Source organism: Acanthaster planci, unplaced genomic scaffold (genome assembly GCF_054643075.1).
Source record: "Acanthaster planci isolate LZ-2023a unplaced genomic scaffold, COTS_SCS Contig212, whole genome shotgun sequence".
Classification (NCBI taxonomy): Eukaryota; Metazoa; Echinodermata; class Asteroidea; order Valvatida; family Acanthasteridae; genus Acanthaster; species Acanthaster planci.
Window position 1 is genome coordinate 18,252 of NW_028257833.1, and position 19,309 is coordinate 37,560.

A 19,309-nucleotide genomic window follows, 5' to 3' on the forward strand; every position below is an offset into this window, starting at 1 on the left:
TGGCGGCAGCTGAGAAATTGCACGTGGATGCGAAAGTCGTCGAGAGTAAGTTTCAAAAACACCCAGAACGACAGAGTAAGCAGGACAAGCAACTCTTGGAAACATTCTGGGACCTTGCTTATCGATATAGTGAGCAGAAGGCAGGCGGACCATCAACGCGATGGCACAGCCATGACAGCGACGCCGGTGCGTGCCTTTCGTTTCAACTGTTCACAGTCATGATAGTCTACATGTTCGCTGCCTTTGTCATACTCTTGATTATTGATAACATGTTTACGGGGAATTGAGCAAGCAGAGAGGGGGTCAGTACCTATATGACCTACCTTTGGGGTTACAACTTACAAGTTCTAAAAAGTGAAAGGAAAAGGTCATTGTCAAATGATTGTCATTCATGTTATTGATTTGAGGCATACATGATTACAACATTATGGATGGACAGTAAACTCTCGATAGCTCAAACTCAAGGGAATGGATAAAAATTTCTAGGTATTTGGATTTCGAGCTGACGAAAGTTCTTGAGTCTTGCCCACAAACGTACACAGTGCACAGCACAGGTAACTCTACTGACTTGCTCTCCTGGTGTCTATTGGAGATGTTACAAGTGGTTATTTCCTTATAATCCAAGAACAAATCTCTTCTCAAAATCATTATTTTGCTCAGACTTCATATTTTGCCGAGGCATGCACAAAAAGCTTCCTTCAGTGCGGTCACATGGCCACCATATACATGTAGAATCAACAATTGCACCGGGTGCGTGCAGGCTACATTTGGGCGGCGATGGCAATCAGATCTGCTTGAAAGCCGGGATTTGTTGAGGTGGTGGTCACAATTCGATTACAATGGCACTGGCAGCAATCACCTTCGTTTCCTCATGCAAAAAAAGTGCGGTTTGCAGAAATGACCAATAATTAAAGTCTCCACGTTCTTTTTCCGCTCATTGTCAGTCATTTGTTGGTAGTCTTTTGGATCGGCCCTTAAAAAACTTCCAGTGAAGCGGATTTAGCGGTGTGGCATTTCAAGTTACGGAAGTATTTTTGTACATAAAGGCCTATTTTTTTGGTTGGAACGAAGAATGTGTTTGAGATAAGCGGAGTTTCGCATTAACCAACTTTTGACTTATTAAGAGTTTACTGTATATTTAGGGAAAGAGTTCTGGGCCTAGGCCTCCTACCATCACCCGTAGAGTCAGACCATGTGCACAAACTTACAAAGTGTACGAGTCATAACAGAAAGTTGAAGTACATGCATTTTCCAAGAAACTTGAATTGTTTTCACGTTTAAATTAGTATTTCTTTGTCAGAGTTACACTTCTTGGTAGAGTTTAAGTCATGTCAAGTGGCTGGATATGGAACTCTTTTGAACATGTTGAATGCTTTGCATGTTCAGTGCTTTGCTGGAAAATTAAAAAACAATCGAGGACCAGTTCATGGTATATGCAAATATATTTCCCATCATGAATAAGGAAGGCTGTCTTCATTAATTCCCCCACTTGATAAAGTAAAAAGAAAAAAAGTAGAGTTCAAGCTGTAAAAAGCAGTCTTGATTCTAATCAATATTTCAAAACTGAGAATACTAGTCAATAGCGTGGGTACTCTCACTGTTAATACTTTTACTTTTCATTAAATCACATCATGTGCCACACTAACTATTCTTACTATGACTGTGGTTATCCAGGAGGCATTATGCGAGGAAGTCCAGTACACACTCAAGAGGCTCATCAGAGGGTTGGCATCACCACGGAAAGGAGCCCGGCAGGGCTACGCTATGGCACTGGCCCAGGTGATCTATGAAAGTCCTCTTTTGAAGGATCAGGAGCATTGAGGACCAATGGTGGTCATTGTCCGATTCCAAAAATTTTGTTTATTTTCGAAAAATAATGCAAGAAAAGTGATTTTGAGGGGACTAAAAGCATGTGAAAGCCCCCAAAATTTAGCCTCACCTCGCAGTAAGGCCACAGAGGGCTAAATAAAGAAATGTTACAACTTTATTTTCCCACCCCGTCGTATTTAACCCAGACAGAGTTCCGGACACCAGTAATTATTCCCTACAATGACCTATTAACCACCAGAAAGCAAAAATGTGTCCAGAAATGTTCAATTTAGGAGGGAAAATACCAAATTGTGTACTGAGAAAAAGAAAATTGCAGACCACTCTCATAGGGTTTGTGCACGGGGTGTCAAGTGGCGTTCCTATATGGAACTCTTTCCTTTTGCCCCACTCCTGACCGGCAATTTGGTATTGGATCATAAGGTTATGACTGAAATGGGTGTCCAGAGCTACAGCTAGGTCTATGGTCTGCGCGTCTCCATGCATTTCAAATCTAGTGAAGACCTAAGGACTTAGCTCTAGGCAACAGATTCGGATGCAGCCTAAGTTGTTTGGTTTATGCTCCAGCATTTGTTGACCCCGTGATGCTCTTTTGTTGACCTGGCGACAAACTGGCTGGAGGAGATTTTGAGAAAGATTTATTTAGCCAAACAAACAGCAAGAAATGATGATGTCCATTTTGTTGACTGAAGTCTCCTAAACCCAATCCAGCTCACTGCCGCAAAATTCTATACACATACTGAGGTTTTACCCAGTTTCAATAGATGGTGTATCAGAAATGTTGGAATATATGTAGGTACAATTGTACACATATACCTACTTACCAAACAGTTACTCTCAACTTGACCCAAAAAACCTAAAAGAAGCATGGTAGCTTATTCTGATGCACTCTCTTTTTAAATTAATGGGGAAAATGTTATCCAATTGAGGAATAATGTGACATTTGTTGATTAGAAAGGTTCTTTCGTTACTTGTATCTCCAGCTCCTTGAGCACATAGAACAGATCACCCTTGGCGATGTCTTCAAACTCATCAAAGAACATCTCGAGACCAAAGGCCTTAAAAGCGTAAGAAAAGCCATTTTTTCGGTTGATTTAAAAACCACGATACATTTTATCTTAAGTACCTCTTCAAGATAGGTCCATTTAAATCATTTCCAAGGGCTGTCTTGTTTTTTTTTTTAAAAGAACCACTGAACCAATACCTGTTCTTGATTTTGGAGGCAGATTTTGGAACATGATGTTCTTAGGTTTTTCAATTTTCAGTAACTGTCAAAAGTGTCTTTTCAAAGTGTCCTGTCAAAGGGGATCTTGTGAATGGCAGGGTGATTTAGGATCACCAGGGATGCAAAAAGAATGAGAGAAGAGTTTCCAAGCAAGAAGATGTTAGTCACTTCAGGGATCACCAGCTTTGCCCAGGGATGGGTTTGATTCTCTCCAAGGATGAAATCAAGTCAAGACTTATTTGTCAGTGTAATAAAATGTCTTTGGGGGGTTGAGGCGATTCCTGGATTTGGAACACTTTTTTGAAGAGGAGTTTAGACTGAGAACCAGTGTCCAAGCATGAAGCATTGTTGCTGTTGTTCCCACATGTATAGTCTCACAGAATTGGGAAGTGCTGTCCACTGAGTGTGAAGCATCTGCCGTCTTCCTTTTTTTTCAGGAAGAGAAGCAATGTTTGTTTGGGAAAGCCTTCGCCTACCTTTCCATCATCCAGTCGGGGAAGTTGCAAAAGGTCAGTCCACTCTGGAAGTGTGGCTCAGTGTCTTTGATATTTGTCTGTATCCCAACCTTACTCTTTTCCAACTTCCTCAGTGCATCCCCAACCCCTCTGGGAGTTTTTCCTGTGCTTTCTTTCCACATGATATCCCTAGACATTGCCCAATTCAAGGTGTTTTCCTCCAACTCTGTTTTATCAGGAGGACGGTCGCTTCTCTGCCGAGGTGATCAGGCAGCTTCAGAACCTGTGCGTCCAGAAGGGCTTCCTGGAAGACATCTGCTTTAGAGCTGTAATTGACCTCATATCAAGGGTAAGCCTTATATCTCAGTAAGCGTTGTGAGGTTATAACGAATACTCTTGAATACTCTCTGAGTGCCAGCCCAGGTCTCTGTCCTGCAGAGGGGTTGAGAAATAAGCTCCTGAATTTCATGGGGCAGTGAAAGCCCAGAAGATGACCCTGAGAAAGGTATGTTATTGTCTTAAAAATTGCTTACTCCTAATTTTCAGTTATCCAAAACAGCAAATATTTAACCCGTTATTAACTTCAAACTTCTTGTGTAATCATTCAAGGAACTGAACTGTATTGCAATGTGACTGCACTTGTATAGCTAATCTCTTTGTACCTAAGGCCGCGAACTCATCAATCACTCATTGTACTTACCAACAGAAAGTAAAAGACTCCAGATAATCAGATTCTTGTACCAACTAATCTTGAGGGGTAAAAGTTATTGGCAAGTAGATGTACTTGCCAACTTTCCAAGCACTTCTGATTCAAAGTTTAGTCAAAGTCAGAAGTTTTCTTTCTCAAACTTACTTTCATATGCCGTTAGTGGTTTTCTTGATGTATTCTTCTACTAGACAGACTAATGGTCGGATTTAAAACGAGTATTTAGAAAGTGCCTAGCTTCAACTCTGGCCCTGACCCATCAAACAGCCCATTCGTGTATTACAAAATTGTCACTTTGCCTCTGTAGAGTAAATTGGAGGCATTTGAAGAGGACATCTGGCCGATGCTGCAGCGGGAACTGAGGCAGGGCTGGGGGTCCTGCAATCCCTACACGCTAGCCATGCTGGCTGCTTGCAAACGCACCTTCCCTGTAAGTGTAACGCCCGGTGCAAGTGATATCCAATACAGTCGCGGCTGTACTCAACTTTGTGACGATGTTGTTTCTTTTAAATGTCCATGGGCTGTGCACGTATGTAGTTTTTGACCCAGTCTGTTCATGACTGCCAACCACCAGTGACTATCGACTGCGCTGAGCCAATTATGTACAAAGTAAGCAGGGTTCACACTATAAGACTTGTGGAAATGGCATAAAAGGATGCACTTATTATGGTTCAGTCCATCTCGTGAAATCTCTTTAGTGCAGGAAATTAACTTCAGCGTTGGTGTTTAAGGTCAGTTTTCACACTGACCGTTGAAAGTACTTCACTTCTTCACTGTCAGAATAAAATTAAAACTGATATTGAAGACAGTGCACCAAGTGTTGGCGTTCTTGTCCTTACAGAGTATTGTAGACAAGAAGTTCATGCAGAAGCATTGGGAACATGCCGACCTGTTGGATGCAAGCAACCTGCCTTATATAGCAAGGATCATAGCTGTGAGTATTTGAAGCCAGGGAACCAGACCTGATCTTAGACCAACTGAAATCTTTCAAAATCCAGCTCCTGGATTTTTTCTTGTCTTTTTTACATAATATGTCATGTCATCTCTAGTTATTTCATTTTCCATTGTTTTGTGATGGACTGTGAGTTTTTCTCTCTTTGACACTCCTAGTTCGAGATGTTAAACTCAGAGACTTCATTCAAATATATTTTATTTTGGAAAATAGTTTCTCAGAATCTTTTTTGGTTATTACTTTGAACAGAATTCTACTACCACTTCCCACCCTCATCCTCATGCTGTCTGTGACATTCTGTTGTCATGGGTGTTGGAAAAGAGGGAGAAATTGCCCATATTCTGGAATAAAGTGGTGGACGGTAAGTCAGAAATTCTCCAACATCAGTGTTTTTGACTGACTGTACACAAAACCCACGCTAACTCCCTTTGAAACTATCAACCCAGAGCGTAGGGGTACTGTAAAAGAGGTCCTCTGTCAATAGTAAGGTTTCACATCTCCTTCACTGAAATTCTTCACTGCAGGATTTTCAACAGAATGTACATAAACCTGGTGTTATAATTGAGTATGGAGTGTGTATTGTCATTTTCAAGTCACTGCTCATCGGAACAATGGACAAGACAGGTCCAACTTGGCCTCTTTTGTAGCCTTTTTTTTTTAAGTAGCAACAGAATTTGGTACCAGTCTTGGACTTTGGGAGGAAAATGATGTCGTTTGGAAGGAGTGTAGTGGATAACAGCGGTATTATACCAGGCACGAAATGGGACAGAGGGGTACCCCCCAACAAGTCCAATCCCTATACACACTCCAGCCAATTGTCACTTAACACATCCCCCCTAGATGTCTGAAAAGGATTCCTGAGATACCAGTATAACAACGACCAACACTACGTCGCATAGTTTGCTTCATTTGAGTGGTATTGTGCATCACCAGGGATGGTTTGATGTTTCCACATCTTCATCAAAGTTTTTTTTACCTTGCCGCATTTGTTTGGCTTCCCTTAACTTGTCAAGAGTCACCCGGCCCCCCCAACAATGAGTCAAGACACTAAAGGAACTCTGTAATCAATAAAGGGCTCTTATGACAATCTTATGCAGTGTAATGGGCTAGTCCAGCACACATCGTCTGGTGGTCATCAGGCTGGATGTCAAATCAAAGTATCTTTCAAACTGGACAATACGATCTTTCTAATGCACTCTGGAAATGATTGAATGGAAGATTTCCTTAATTGTCCCTAGTCCAATTGTCTGTCTATAGGCTGTTCTCTACAAGCCCTCGCTTATATGAACAGGTCCATACTTTCTATTTTTTAAAGTTTTCCCTATTTTCTCTTGTTATATTTTATTGTATTCATGGCTTTGTATTTCATTTTATGTGTATTCCTTGATTCGTATTTTAATGAAAGTATGGAAATAAATGTTTTTGAATTTGAAGATTCATTTTGTGGGAGCCATTTGTATATATATCTCCTTGGCAACAAGTATAATTCATTCCTTTGTGCATCTCGATGCCCGCAGGTCACCTCTGCACCAGCACGCAGGACGAGTGTGTCTTCCTCGCCTTCCGCTTGCTGGAGGCGGTCCTCCCTGCGTGCAGCACTGCTGAGATACCCAGGGTCTTGTCCAAGAACCTGTTGCGGAGCTTCATTAGCAGCTTGGCCAACCGGCAGGCTGGGCTGTACGCGGCCGCCAACAAACTGGTAAGGGTTGTAAATCACCACAGCTCCCAGATGCTTCAGAAGTCTGGCAGGTTTGGAGGATTTGCAGGATTGAGGAAGATACCCAGTGGGCACGAGACGTCGTTATGACGTCTTAAAGACGTCTAATATTGACGTCTTATTAATGTCTTTTTTGAGTCGTATATGCAAAGCCAAAAGACGTCAGCATCCTGACAAGGTAAACGACGTCAGTTGTCCGACTAGAAAAAGACGTCAGCGTTATGACGAGGTAAAGACCGTCAACATCGCGACTAACAAAAGACGTCAACATCGAGACTAATAAAAGACGTCAACATCGAGACTAATAAAAGACGTCAACATAGAGACTGATAAAAGACGTCAACATTGCGACTAATAAAAGACGTCAACATTGCGACTAATAAAAGACGTCAACATTGCGACTAATAAAAGACGTCAGCATATTGAGCAGTAAAAGACGACGGCATTAAGACGTGTTTTATCCATCAAATATCAAGGAAAAAAGACATCTGCATTGAACGAGTCTTTTTTTTTTTTACTTTTTTATGATAAAAAGAAGTTCATATGCTTAACACGCTGCATGGCTATAAAATAAATTTTGACTGAAGCGACTGTTTACAACTAAACAATTTTTTTTATTTAACTCTGATTCTTCATATTATAATAAACTGTTAGCACACTTTGCTGAAAATGATGGTCTACACAAATATTATGTACCAATAATATTTCTGGTAAATTCAATGGCTTTGGACGGACCATTACAATTGCACCCAGCACGATCAAAGTGACGATGAAACAAGGTACACTTGTGTTTACACTTCCTGGATAAAAGCAGTTAAAAGGTTTTACTTTTACGGACAAGGCAAGAATGGGAAACATTAAGCACACAGTACATGTACATGTAGTATAAGCCATGTAACTGAATATTTGGCAGAACAAAACATTTCCAACCAGGCAAGACTTAGTAAAATACGTTTTAGATGTACATGTAATGGCATTTATGAGAGGTAGAAAGACAGACATCAGGTGATGAAAGATGTATGCTTGTACTAATAAGACAATTCAAATCGAGTTGGCTTAGAATTTAAAAAAATGGAAATATTGAACACTTTTTGGACAAAATTTTGTCTCATGCAGTGGTTTGTCAAATTTTTAGAAAACAGACTATCCTGGAACAGGATGATCTAGTCAGTTACAATTTAAATTACTGTACGTGTTTTAATCCTGCAAACAATTTTACCCATGCCCCCCCCCAAAAAAAAACGATCAGACGTGTAATTTTGTTATAACCATACTTTAAACAGCCTTCCACTGCTTCAACCTGAGGAAATAAACCTGAAGAAACAATGTACATATTTTACTTGAACAACAAAAGGTTTAAGAACAACAAAAGGTTTAAAGCTTCAAATAAGACCAATACAAAAATAGGCTTTATGCTCATTAGTTAAATATCACCGAAATATATGAAACAGCCAGGAAACAGGTCATCTGATGCACTAGACTGGTCGCACAGTTATCCGGTGGGCATGCCTGCTGAATTACTCAGGGCTCTTGGTTTGTCTCTGGTAGGAATACTAAGCTTTAAGTACTTCGCTATTCGTTGTCTTACTGCAGACACTGTTGTGCCGCGTGATGCAACACTTCCTGCAAATGTTAGACAAATAAGACACTTTATTTTTGTAAAAACTATAAGGACTTTGGTGGCAGTAAATAAACCGGTCCTCTACCATTGTTTACACCACGTCTGAGCTGAAGTGCACATGTTCATTGTGATTGAGAATGAAAAAGAATTTTTCTGCCACCAACTGTCTCGAACATGTCTACATCGAGTGGCCAATATTTTACATTGCATCACATACATGTACTGCCATTTCATTTTCACAGTTTAGTCTCACCAATACAATGTATAACATTTAATCTTAAAAGGGTAAATTAGACTTATTGACACTGTTAGTATTTGCCATATTTGATGACGCTGAAGTATGGGCACTGTGGCAAGCCCAGATGCTCCTTACTGCACTACGACTGCGAGTCTACGTACGACTACGAATAAACACTGTCTGTGGTCCACCCATGGAGGTAGGAAACAACCGTGGCCAACCCGGTTGACTGTTGAGGATTAAAATTATTGCGTTTAAGCCTGACCTCTGCTTCACCAACAATGCCCATACGTAACAGAATTACAGTTTATAAGCACTTACCTTTTAAGGAAGGGCCTAACCTGTCTTAGCTTTCTCTTCTTTAAACGGACAAGCTGCTTGCAGCGATACTTGTACATGTACATGTACATGTACTCGAGCTCTCTTAATTCAAAGCACGGACAAAATTATGAAGTAGTCTGGTTCCCTGACCTGAAGATCTTTATTCCATTTGAAATACGTGTAGACGCCAAAGTCAATAGACCTAACCGTAGTTCTGGAAGCCCGTTTTGACTTTTGGACATGACCTCAGTCTTTGCCATCGCTGGTTCCAGTCGGCATGCTCAGAGTCTCCTCGGACGGCTGGAACCAGCTAAGACTAGGCCAGAGCCACTATAGTAGGGCGGTGCAGACGCTCGAAGCCAGTCGTTGCTTGCGAGCAAGCAGGCAATGAAAGAAAATAGCCTCATCCATTCTAAATGTAGGGGTATTTTAATGTCATGTTATTTTAAATCAGACGAGGGGGTTGAGGGTCAGTTCCACTGCAAATAATAATAAATCACAAGCAGGTGTACTAAACCACACTCGCAATTCCTCTAGTGTTAAAATTTCCCTGTAAACTGGACATTCGCACTATTGCTATCCCAAACATCCCTCTTGACGAATAGATGAGAACAGTCAAACAGAACAGTCACCTGCGGCCGCAGGCTAGGCGGGATTTCGCAATACACTGTATGCCATTGCTCTGTCGGACCTTCCGCGGTGAAACCGAGTGAGAACCGGCAAAATCCGAGACAAACCAAAAGTCACCGTGCAAAATCTTCATAAAGTAATCTAAATCTTTTTCTGTTGTATGTTGACGATTTGATAACGACTGTAAAATGACGTCGTAAAGACGTCGTGTGTTTCATGTATTGCTTGTTGAAGAAAACAATTCAAACAGGGAGAAAAAAAGACGTCGTTAAGACGTCGTTTTCTCCTTTCACTGTATGTGAGGTACCGATGATTCGATAACGACTGCAAAACGACGTCTTAAAGACGTCATGTTTTTTTGTGGTCATGGTTGCTGAAGCAATGTTTCTAACCGAGGATAAAAGACGTCTTTAAGACGTCGTTTTTTTGTCACGACCACTTTACGACACATGACCACATAACGACCACAAAAAGACGTCTTTCACGCGTCGTGTGCCCACTGGGTAGGGTCTGGCTATTATTACTTTACATGGAGATTGATGCTAGATTGTAGAACGAGAATTGTTCTTGAAACTTGACTGTGAAATGTGGCCGTTGAACACGTCGACCCTTACTTTCCCAGAGCCTTTAAAATTCATCACGAGGGATTTTGGGACAGGCTTAGGAAAGTGGAGCTCAGTTATTGTTATTCACATGGGACTTACTGCTGCTGAAAAGTTTAAGCACAAAGATTGTGCCGTTTGTTTTCTGTTCTGCGAAGGAAATCAGAGAAGTTGGGGAGTTACGAGTGACATGCATGAAATAAAAGGTTAATAATCTGAATAAAAGTGAATGATTTGAGACCTTTTGGGTATGAGAATTTTTCAATTTTTTTTAATCAGCAACTTGGCTGACTGTACTTCAAGCTGTGTTACCTCTGCTTATTGGTTTGGCAAGCAGAGTACCGAGCGATTTTATTCATAAAGCAAAAACTGAGCTGATCACCAGACACAAGCAATAGATATTGAGTGGAATATGGGTTGGTAACCAGTTTTTGCTAAGCAAATGTGATCCAAACTTAGGAGCTACATGAGGCTGGCCACTGATATCAACAGCTAATTTAAAGTCAACTTCAGAGATGTAAAATACAAAAACTTCTTCAAACTGGAATACCACAGTGACCCAAGATACACACTTTGCCTTGGAGAAAAAGTCTGCAAGGATCACACTGTTGGGCCCTCTAGGTTATTAGATCTGATTCAAAGTTAGCAGACCAGTCACTTTGGTGAGCTGCAAAGCAAATGCGAGCCTACGTAACACTGATTTCTGTCTTCTGTCCGTCGGGACGTCTGTCTTTTGGGACATCTGTCCGTCTGGCCTCCTCAAATGTTAACATTTTTCCTTGTATTTATATAGGTTAAAATGTGCCATTGAGTGCTTGTTTGCTTCCGCTTGGAATTCTGTCAGTATTTAAATAGTCTCATATGGCATTAATGCTTAGAAACTTATGAATTTAATGAAAAAATTTATAAAAGTTGAATGTTAACGTTTTGAGTTGTATTGTGTACTTACCCCGTAGTACATGTACATACATATATACATGTACACTGTACACGTATGTACCTACATGTATTCATACTGTATGTACTGAGCACTCCTGTAATGTACATGTATGTATAGACATTGGTTGGATGCATCCAAATGTAGATGTACAGTATGTGGGAATAATGTAAGGGATGTGGGGGGGACTCCAAGTGAGAGATGAGGAGATTGGTTGGGGGAGGGGTACCTGTAGGAGGAGGATCATGGGGACAAGATATATGTATGTAGAAAGTGGATGAAATGCTGGATCAAGTTGGCGTAATGGTTGGGCTAGATTTGTGGGATGATGGGACAGCCAGAGCAAGAAGTGAAGGGAATGATGGGGAGGGGACGGAGTAGGAATTGATAGGATGATGGGAAGAGGGCAGAGTGTTAAATAGATAGGATGATGGAGAGGGGGCAGAGTAGGAAATGGATAGGATGATGAGGAGGGGACGGAGTAGGAGATGGATAGGATGATGAGGGGTGGAGTAGGATATATGGAAAGGTAAGGTGGATATGGGATTGGAGATAGATGGGATTAGGGGTGGAGTCAAAGTAGACATGGTAGATATGGGATGATGGGGTCGAATTGTAGAGGATAGGACGATGGAGCTGGATGCAAAGTGCAAAACTATACATAAGAAGAATTTTACTTAAGCACCATCCATATCCATCAAACTCACAAATGCACCGTTTATCTAGGCGTGCAGGTCTAGTCTGACTCTACTGGACCCACATTCTTTAGACATTCCTCTCTCCTATAAAGTACTATGAAGCCTTTGTACCTGAATCTGGTGGTCTTTGTTGATTTTCTTTAAAACGACAAGCGTCTTTCAACACAGCGTCTTTCAACACACAGTCTGCACACAGCACTTACTAGGTAGGCTTTTTCTCCTAGAGAGTAGAATGGTTTTTATTGCTAAGGTCAATAAAATATCTTGTACATCTGTATCGCAGTCGTATGCCAACCAATCTTGTACAAAATTTGGATGAAGCTTGGTTAGTATTTTCTTGTTTAATTTAGTAACCATATTTGTATAACTTGGATGTCTCTTAACATAAGCTGTTATTACAGAAAATAAATTCAATTGATAACACACAGCGAGACCATGGTGGCTTTGCCGTTTTAGTTTATTGATGTGAAACAGTTTTCACAAAATATAATCCATGTAGCATTTCAAATCCGTGGTCATGTCCACTTAGGCAGTTCATTAAAGTTTTCATTTTACTTATTTCACAACCTCAATATAATCACTGACATCTCTTTTTGTCTCAAAACACTAATTTAAAAATATTAGCTCAGATTGGATAAATCTTTTTGCCTCTGTCCCCCACAGAGTAGTTCACTAGCTAGCCTCGTCAAGAACATGGAGGACTCGGCGACGCAGTTGGCCGTAGTCAAGGGACTGCTACTCAGTCCGGGGCACTTCAACTTTGACGAAATCACCAAAAGTCGGACCGTTTACTCAATTATCAGCAACGTGAGTCTGTCCATGATAACAGGAAATTTATTAACCAATTTCTTGGCAAGAATGTTGACTTGTGCATATGGGTACATCCCTTAACTTAATAGCTGTTATCTTGTGTTGTACATAATTTTCCTGTTGGCTTTGTGAGCACAGAATGGTCTTCAGAATGGTCTTCATATATGGTTAGCAGAGCCAAACGCTTTGTGCACAAATTTCAGTGGCGAGTGAAAATTCGTACCTTCATTGTACAGTAGTTTGTCAAATAGGCTATTTTCTCAAGAGGACTTTGTACCACAAACTTTGATATTTTTTTTTAAGACTGATAATGGTTCTGGCTGCCTTGAAGAATCCTATCAGCTTGTATTTTTTGATCTCCTGCAGTTCAATTCTGATGCAGTGAGGTTATATCTGAGGTGGTTGAAGGAGCTATTTAACACAGGCTCAGCCAATACTGGGTAAGCGTAATAGGATGTTGATTGATTGTTGATTTCTTCTTATGTCTTTGTGAATTTTCTCAAGGCACTTGACTAAGTTAGCCCTAACCCCCTAGGATGTATGTAAAATCATATTAAAATCAGAGGATTTGGGACTGTTAGGGATCTATAGCCAGTAGAATCTGACTGACAGAGTGTTAAGTATGGCAGTTTAAATGACCCGCCTCTGTTTACCACCTCACACGGATTAGTTTTAGACATTGCTAAGTATGCACTAGGTATGATGGATTCCAACAGTTCAATGTTTGCTTATCTCAAAATCGAGGAATTGATAGTCAAACTCATAGACACACATTCAGCATTGAATTCCTCCTTTTTGAGAGAGGTCCCCTTTTTTCCTGAGATTGATTGTCACCTAATTTATGCATAATGCATGTGTATTACCATGTTTTCTGTTCAAGTTACCATGGGTGATTTAGTAACTTGGATGGGCCTACTGAGCTTGCGTGGTTAATCCATTTTGAGGCTACAGAAACCAAGAGCCCACAGTTCTAACCTCATCATGGGTCTTGTGTGGTCCAGTGTGTGACTTTACTCATTTCTGTGTCTATTTCTTAGGAGCAACGAGCCCCGTGATGTCGACAGCGGAAGACACTGGGTTTCAATGCAGGTAAGATGTTGCCACTTTCAGATTTCTTTCTTCAGATTTCAGGTTCACTGGTGTTCAAGATCGTGTCCATCTCAAAGCCAGACTTTTGGCAACAAGCCAGCATGATTGAAGAGCTAGACCAAGACCTGAAGGCCTGCTTCCAAGATCAACCCATGTACCTCCAATTTCAAAGCTGTCAGGTCTGAGAGCAAGATCCAGCAGGGGTGTGAGAATTCAGCTTTTTAGCTGTTTTCAGCTTTAATTTTAAGTGGCCAGTCACATCCCCGATCCAGATCTGAAGGTCTCAGAAATTAAAATTTCTTCTTTCAGCTGTAGTACAAGTCTTGATTCCAGGTAAGGTTCTCCACCAGTTTTGTACTTTTTCCTTTCTTCGACTGGCAACTTACAGGCTAAGTTTGTTTCTGTTTTTCTTTTCCAGGTGCTGTCCTTAGTCAGGAATCCTCACCTACAGAAGGACACAGACTGGCTGAGCGACTGCTTCCAATTTCTCTTCCTGCATGCTTTCTTCAGGGTCTGGAAGGCAACCAAAGATATCCCCAACGTAAGTCTGGCATTACCAAGGGTTGATTACAGTTTTACCCTAAACACCCCCAAATTCCCCAGATCTAGCACCTGGTTGGCAGTACTGCTGAGATGGATTTAGCACCCGGTTTCACTAAAGTGGCGTAACTCCACTTTATACTAAATATTTTATTACATGAGTGAACAAAATAACCAGTCGTTTATTGAACTCTTGCAATCCTTTTGGATGCCAACGGTTGCAGCAGACAAATTCAGTGGTGTCCACACGTTGTTATTTGTCCTTGTGCAACAGTGTGGCAGGGTGCTCGATGTCCCAGTCGGCGAGTCGCTACGGCAGCAGATGGCCCAGCATTTCTACAGCGCCCTCGGGGTGGTGTGCAACCTGTCCACCAGGGCACCAGTGGAGCCGGAGGGTACCAGCGCTGAGTCGGGGGAATTGTGGGTGTACGTCATTGTGACCTATGCGCAGGTAGGCAAGAGGACATTTAAGCCAGGGGGCACTTTTCTTTGCCACACCTTTTCTCTGTGTACCTCGACAGCCAGAGATGTTTTGATCTTAAAATAATTTGTGTCCTGTTTTCTTTCCGACAGGCTCTTTTGAACTCCCCAGATGTGAACCGTGCCATAACCTTCTCAGATGAGGTATTCAAAATTGATTTAAATTTTTTTTTCATAGAATGAGCCAGTTTTTATCAGGCAAAAGGTCACATTTTTTGTATGGCCTTTTTGAAGACTTAGTAGTCCAAATGATTTTTTGGAAAGTCTTTTTTTTCCTTTCCATTCCTTTTTGGTCATCCAGGCCCAGGCAGCTTGGGCTGAGATGCTGTCGGTCGTGGACAAGCTGCGCAAGAAGTCCAAGCCAGCCAAGTCCCCGTCGGCCGGCCCAGCCTTCCAGCTCCTCTTCCTCCACGTGGGCCTGCAGATGTTCAGCGAGACGCAGCAAGCTGTGGACATACTACAGGTCGGTCCACCCACACGCCCCCCCCAATCAACTCCAAACTCTATCACATATTTCTCACACTTAAAACCTTTTTCAAAACTGTCCCGAGACAAGAACATCTGCGGGGACAAAATTTCAATGTAACACCCAATCAAACCTGTTGACATTTTTCACAAATTTGAAAACAAATTTTGGCACGACAAAATATGATGAAATACGCACAAGTTGTAATGTAGTGGTATAACTAATGGAACTGGTTGCTGACGACAGTTTCACCCACTTAATTTCCATAATAATCAGGATGCAAAATGGAGTGACACATCAGAATGAAGATTGCAGTGAATTCTGTCTGATGTGTATAAAAAAGATATTGTTGCAATATGCTTCCGACTCATTTAATTGGATCTGGTCACATCAAATCACCAAACAAATTTCCAGACATCTCTTTGAGGCCCAAAGTCTCAATTTATTTGTTTGGATCACGTGATTTGTTTAGGATCTCCACGGATGCTACGAGCGAGCTGTGAGCAGGAGAAGATCCCTCAAGAAGAAGACAGAGGACGGTAAGACAGAATTACAGTCCTCATTGATATTACCCTTAATAGACAAGGCCAATCGTGTTCGATAGATGTGAGGACAACGCAGGTGTTGAAACTTACAGGTTGAGAGGACCCAAAGCCGTATGTGGACAAATCATTGTCCCAAGTAACTCGGCGTCGATGTTCCAAACAAAATCAATTGTCTCCTTGACAGGGTGACAGCCTGGGCTTGATTTCTCACATGGATGAACGGCCCGAGAATGATCGCTGCATAGGGCCCCCTCAGTTAAACATCCGCAGGCAGTAATGGACCCTATTCAAGTGGAGGCCATTTTTGATCTTATCCCCCAAATCTGTTGTATATATTGCAAACTGTCGATTAGGATGTCACCAGACTGTTTTATACTTCCGTGCATTCCAAGCCTCCCTTTCAATAATTTTTGGAATCTGGCAAGGTACAATTCAATGTGTTCAACCATGAATTTGAAATTATTCATCGGAGTAGACAGCTGGACATTGATCATGAAATATCATTTTATTTCCTCATTTGTACTCTCAACATTGAAAAATGAAGAGTTAACCTTGCTTTCAAATTCAATATGGCCGGCCCCGTGAATAAAGTCTATAGACTGATTGGAAGATATACCACTACTCAATGGTACCACAGTCACATGCTTGTCACATGCATTCATTGACCAAGTGTGTACGTTGGTCAGGTTTAGACAAACTGGTCATAGAGGTACATGTATGTTGCATGCACGAATGATCCATGTTGGAGCGGGGTACCCTCACAGTAACGGCTCCTAGTTACGGTCCCTGGATTACTCTACAGAGGCTGGATTCCAAGCCTACACATGTTTAAGGGCGTGACTAGTCAGGGTGCAAAGAAAGTGGAAATGGCTCTTGCAAAGCAGTCAGCACAATTACAAAAATTGTAAAGGTGTCGATTCCCTTATTATCGCCATCCGTCAACGTTTTCCTCCTCTTGCTAAGTTTCAAGGTCATGGCATACCCGGAAAGGCATGGTTTTGCCTATACAGGAGCCCAGCGTGATATTGAAGATGCTATTGGAATTGTGTTTTGTCTCCAGAGCCGGAGTGGGTGGAGGTCGTGACCGAGATCTTGCTCAGTCTCTTGTCCAAGCCGTCGCATCTCTTGCGGACCGTGGTGGATGGCGTCTTCAAGATGATCTGCCCTCACATGACCCCGGAGGCACTGCAGCTGCTCCTGGATGTAAGTTTCTGTTTCACTCTGTCAGCGTGCAGTTGTTGTTCAAGTTCTCGTAAGTACATAAAAACTCACCCAAGCAAACTAGATTGTATTCATGTGTTGACCTTCTTGAATTGAGAGTGAGGTAAGACTTTTCATTTTGTGAACCTGAGAGTAAAAATAACAGCAATGAAGTAAAAGATCAGTACAAACTCATGCCTGTTTTTCGTTTAGACCAATTTAAAATTTTGTGACCAATTATATCTGAATGCTTTAAGCCACATTTTGAAACAAGGAACCCCAAATAGTCTGGTACCACCTTGCTTAACAGGTGACATATTATATGATCGACTTTGGAAACATGATAAAAATGGCTTCCCCCGAATGAGGTCTTTTTCACTCTTTAGGTTATTTAGGTGGCAGTACAGAGACACACAGAGGTGTCATTTTGTACATGGCATGAAACTACCCCACAGAGGGATAGATCAGATGACAGTTGGTGCTGTCCAACAACTGTGCCCTGTTGTTCCATGCGCATAATGTTTGTGCAGTAAACCAACTGTTGTGATGGGGGCAGCAGAAAAGGGCATGAGTCATTTTGTGCCGGCAAACAACTGAACACACACTGACGGTGTGCCGAATTGTGTACCATATACAAAATACGCTGAGAAAGGACTGTAGATATTTGTGCATACGAGAGATGAACTGATTAAACACAGAAAATGTTCAGTTTGGCCTGATGCATTATCTATCTCCGTAGCCTAAGTTCCTAGGTACATCTGATCTAGAAGAATGTCTCCTTTCCCACACCATATTTCATTCAACCAAAGCGACCATTTCCGTAAGAGCACTAACTTTATGTGGTCTCGTGTTGACAGATTCTTGATCCAACCAAAGAGGTTGAAGATGGTAATATGGAGATCACTGAATCAGGTTAGTGTGGACTTCATGTAGAGAAATCCGTTTTTGTTCTAAAAACAGAATATTTTACATTTGTGACCAACGGCACAACTTGTCAGTGAGGATTAGATATTTCCCCCCTTTTCTGACAGTCTGGTACCAAATTTGAGTCAAAGTCATCTTGTTTGAATTAGAATTTGTGCAAATTTTCATAGGCTACACTGTACGACCAAGCCACCGTTTCTTTCTGAACTGGTTGGTGTCCAGTCTTGATTTGGGCACAAAGAGTATGCCATTGGTTTTTATACTGCACTGGTTGTATTTTGCCGAAAGTAAGAAACGCTCTCACTCTCAGCGAGCATTCACTCAGAGTGAGGTTTAGGCATGACCGTTTCTTCTTGCTTTTTTCATTTTTTTTCTTCAGACGATGAGGAAGATGCAGAAATGGAAGAGGGGAGCGACGATGACGATGAAGATGACGATGACGATGGGGAGGAGCAGGAGAAGAATGACAAGGTCATGGAGTCAACTCCAGTCAGCAAGAAGAAACGGCTTTCAAACGGTCATGGAAACCACACGAATAAGGTAAATAAATAACTCTTGAAAATGCTGTGCAGCCAGCAATGTTAAACCACCATACTACTGCGTCCATCTGGGCTTGAAGTACTGGCTTCCATGCAGACGACTCCTCGTTTGAATTAGCTGGCATGAGTGTTGCCAGTTTTTTTTTTACAAGTCACTGTTCCAGGTCTGAATGGTGGGTCAGCTACTAGGGCTGAACATTTTTAGCGTGTTCAAAACGTGAGTGCTCAGGTTCTGTAACCTGCCACTCACTGCATCAGTTTTGTGTTTTTTGCTGTTCTGCCTGATTTAGGGAGCGTCTCAAAAGTCCCAATTAGAATTTATGATATGACCGACTTAGAATGTTCCCAGAAGGAACGCTGATGTCACAACACAGTGTTCCCCAGAAAACAGCTGGGAACAACTTGTTCCCATTGGGAACCAGCTGTGTTCTACATGGGAACAACCAGTGTTCCCAAATGGAGCATTCCAGCGGGAAAAGGACGTTCCAACATCTGAGATGCTCCCTTAAGTTCTTGAATGTACCCTCAGTAAACCATCTACTTTTCCAGAAGCAGAAGCCGTCCAGCGAGGACAGTCACAACGAATCAGAGAACAGTGAGGACAGCGAGAGCGGAGATGAGAACAACGAGGACGATGAAGATGATGACGTCGACGAGTTCTTCCGCAATGATGTCAAGACAGCACTGGGCGATGCAGCAGCTGATGAGGTGAGCAAGGTTATTCCTCCCAAAAGAGGGCCGTACTTGGAGGAGAAGATTGAAGATTAGAAATAGAATTGTTTCGGCA

At 41.7% G+C, this 19,309-nt stretch overlaps 1 protein-coding gene across 1 annotated transcript; it reads left to right on the forward strand.

Annotated features, from left to right (window-relative positions):
* Positions 1–123: 123 nt before the first annotated feature.
* On the forward strand, positions 124–19,230 carry LOC147795026 (myb-binding protein 1A-like protein; the record flags this gene model as incomplete). Its single annotated transcript, XM_087132328.1, has 21 exons — positions 124–186; positions 1,675–1,779; positions 2,811–2,894; positions 3,490–3,561; positions 3,746–3,856; positions 4,521–4,643; positions 5,055–5,147; positions 5,415–5,526; positions 6,683–6,864; positions 12,593–12,736; positions 13,106–13,179; positions 13,777–13,828; positions 14,247–14,369; positions 14,643–14,819; positions 14,942–14,992; positions 15,150–15,311; positions 15,787–15,853; positions 16,920–17,062; positions 17,917–17,971; positions 18,363–18,523; positions 19,072–19,230. Coding segments are annotated over exons 1-21 (2,265 nt in total), but the record flags the coding sequence as incomplete, so codon positions are not given.
* Between the last annotated feature and the right edge of the window lie 79 nt (positions 19,231–19,309).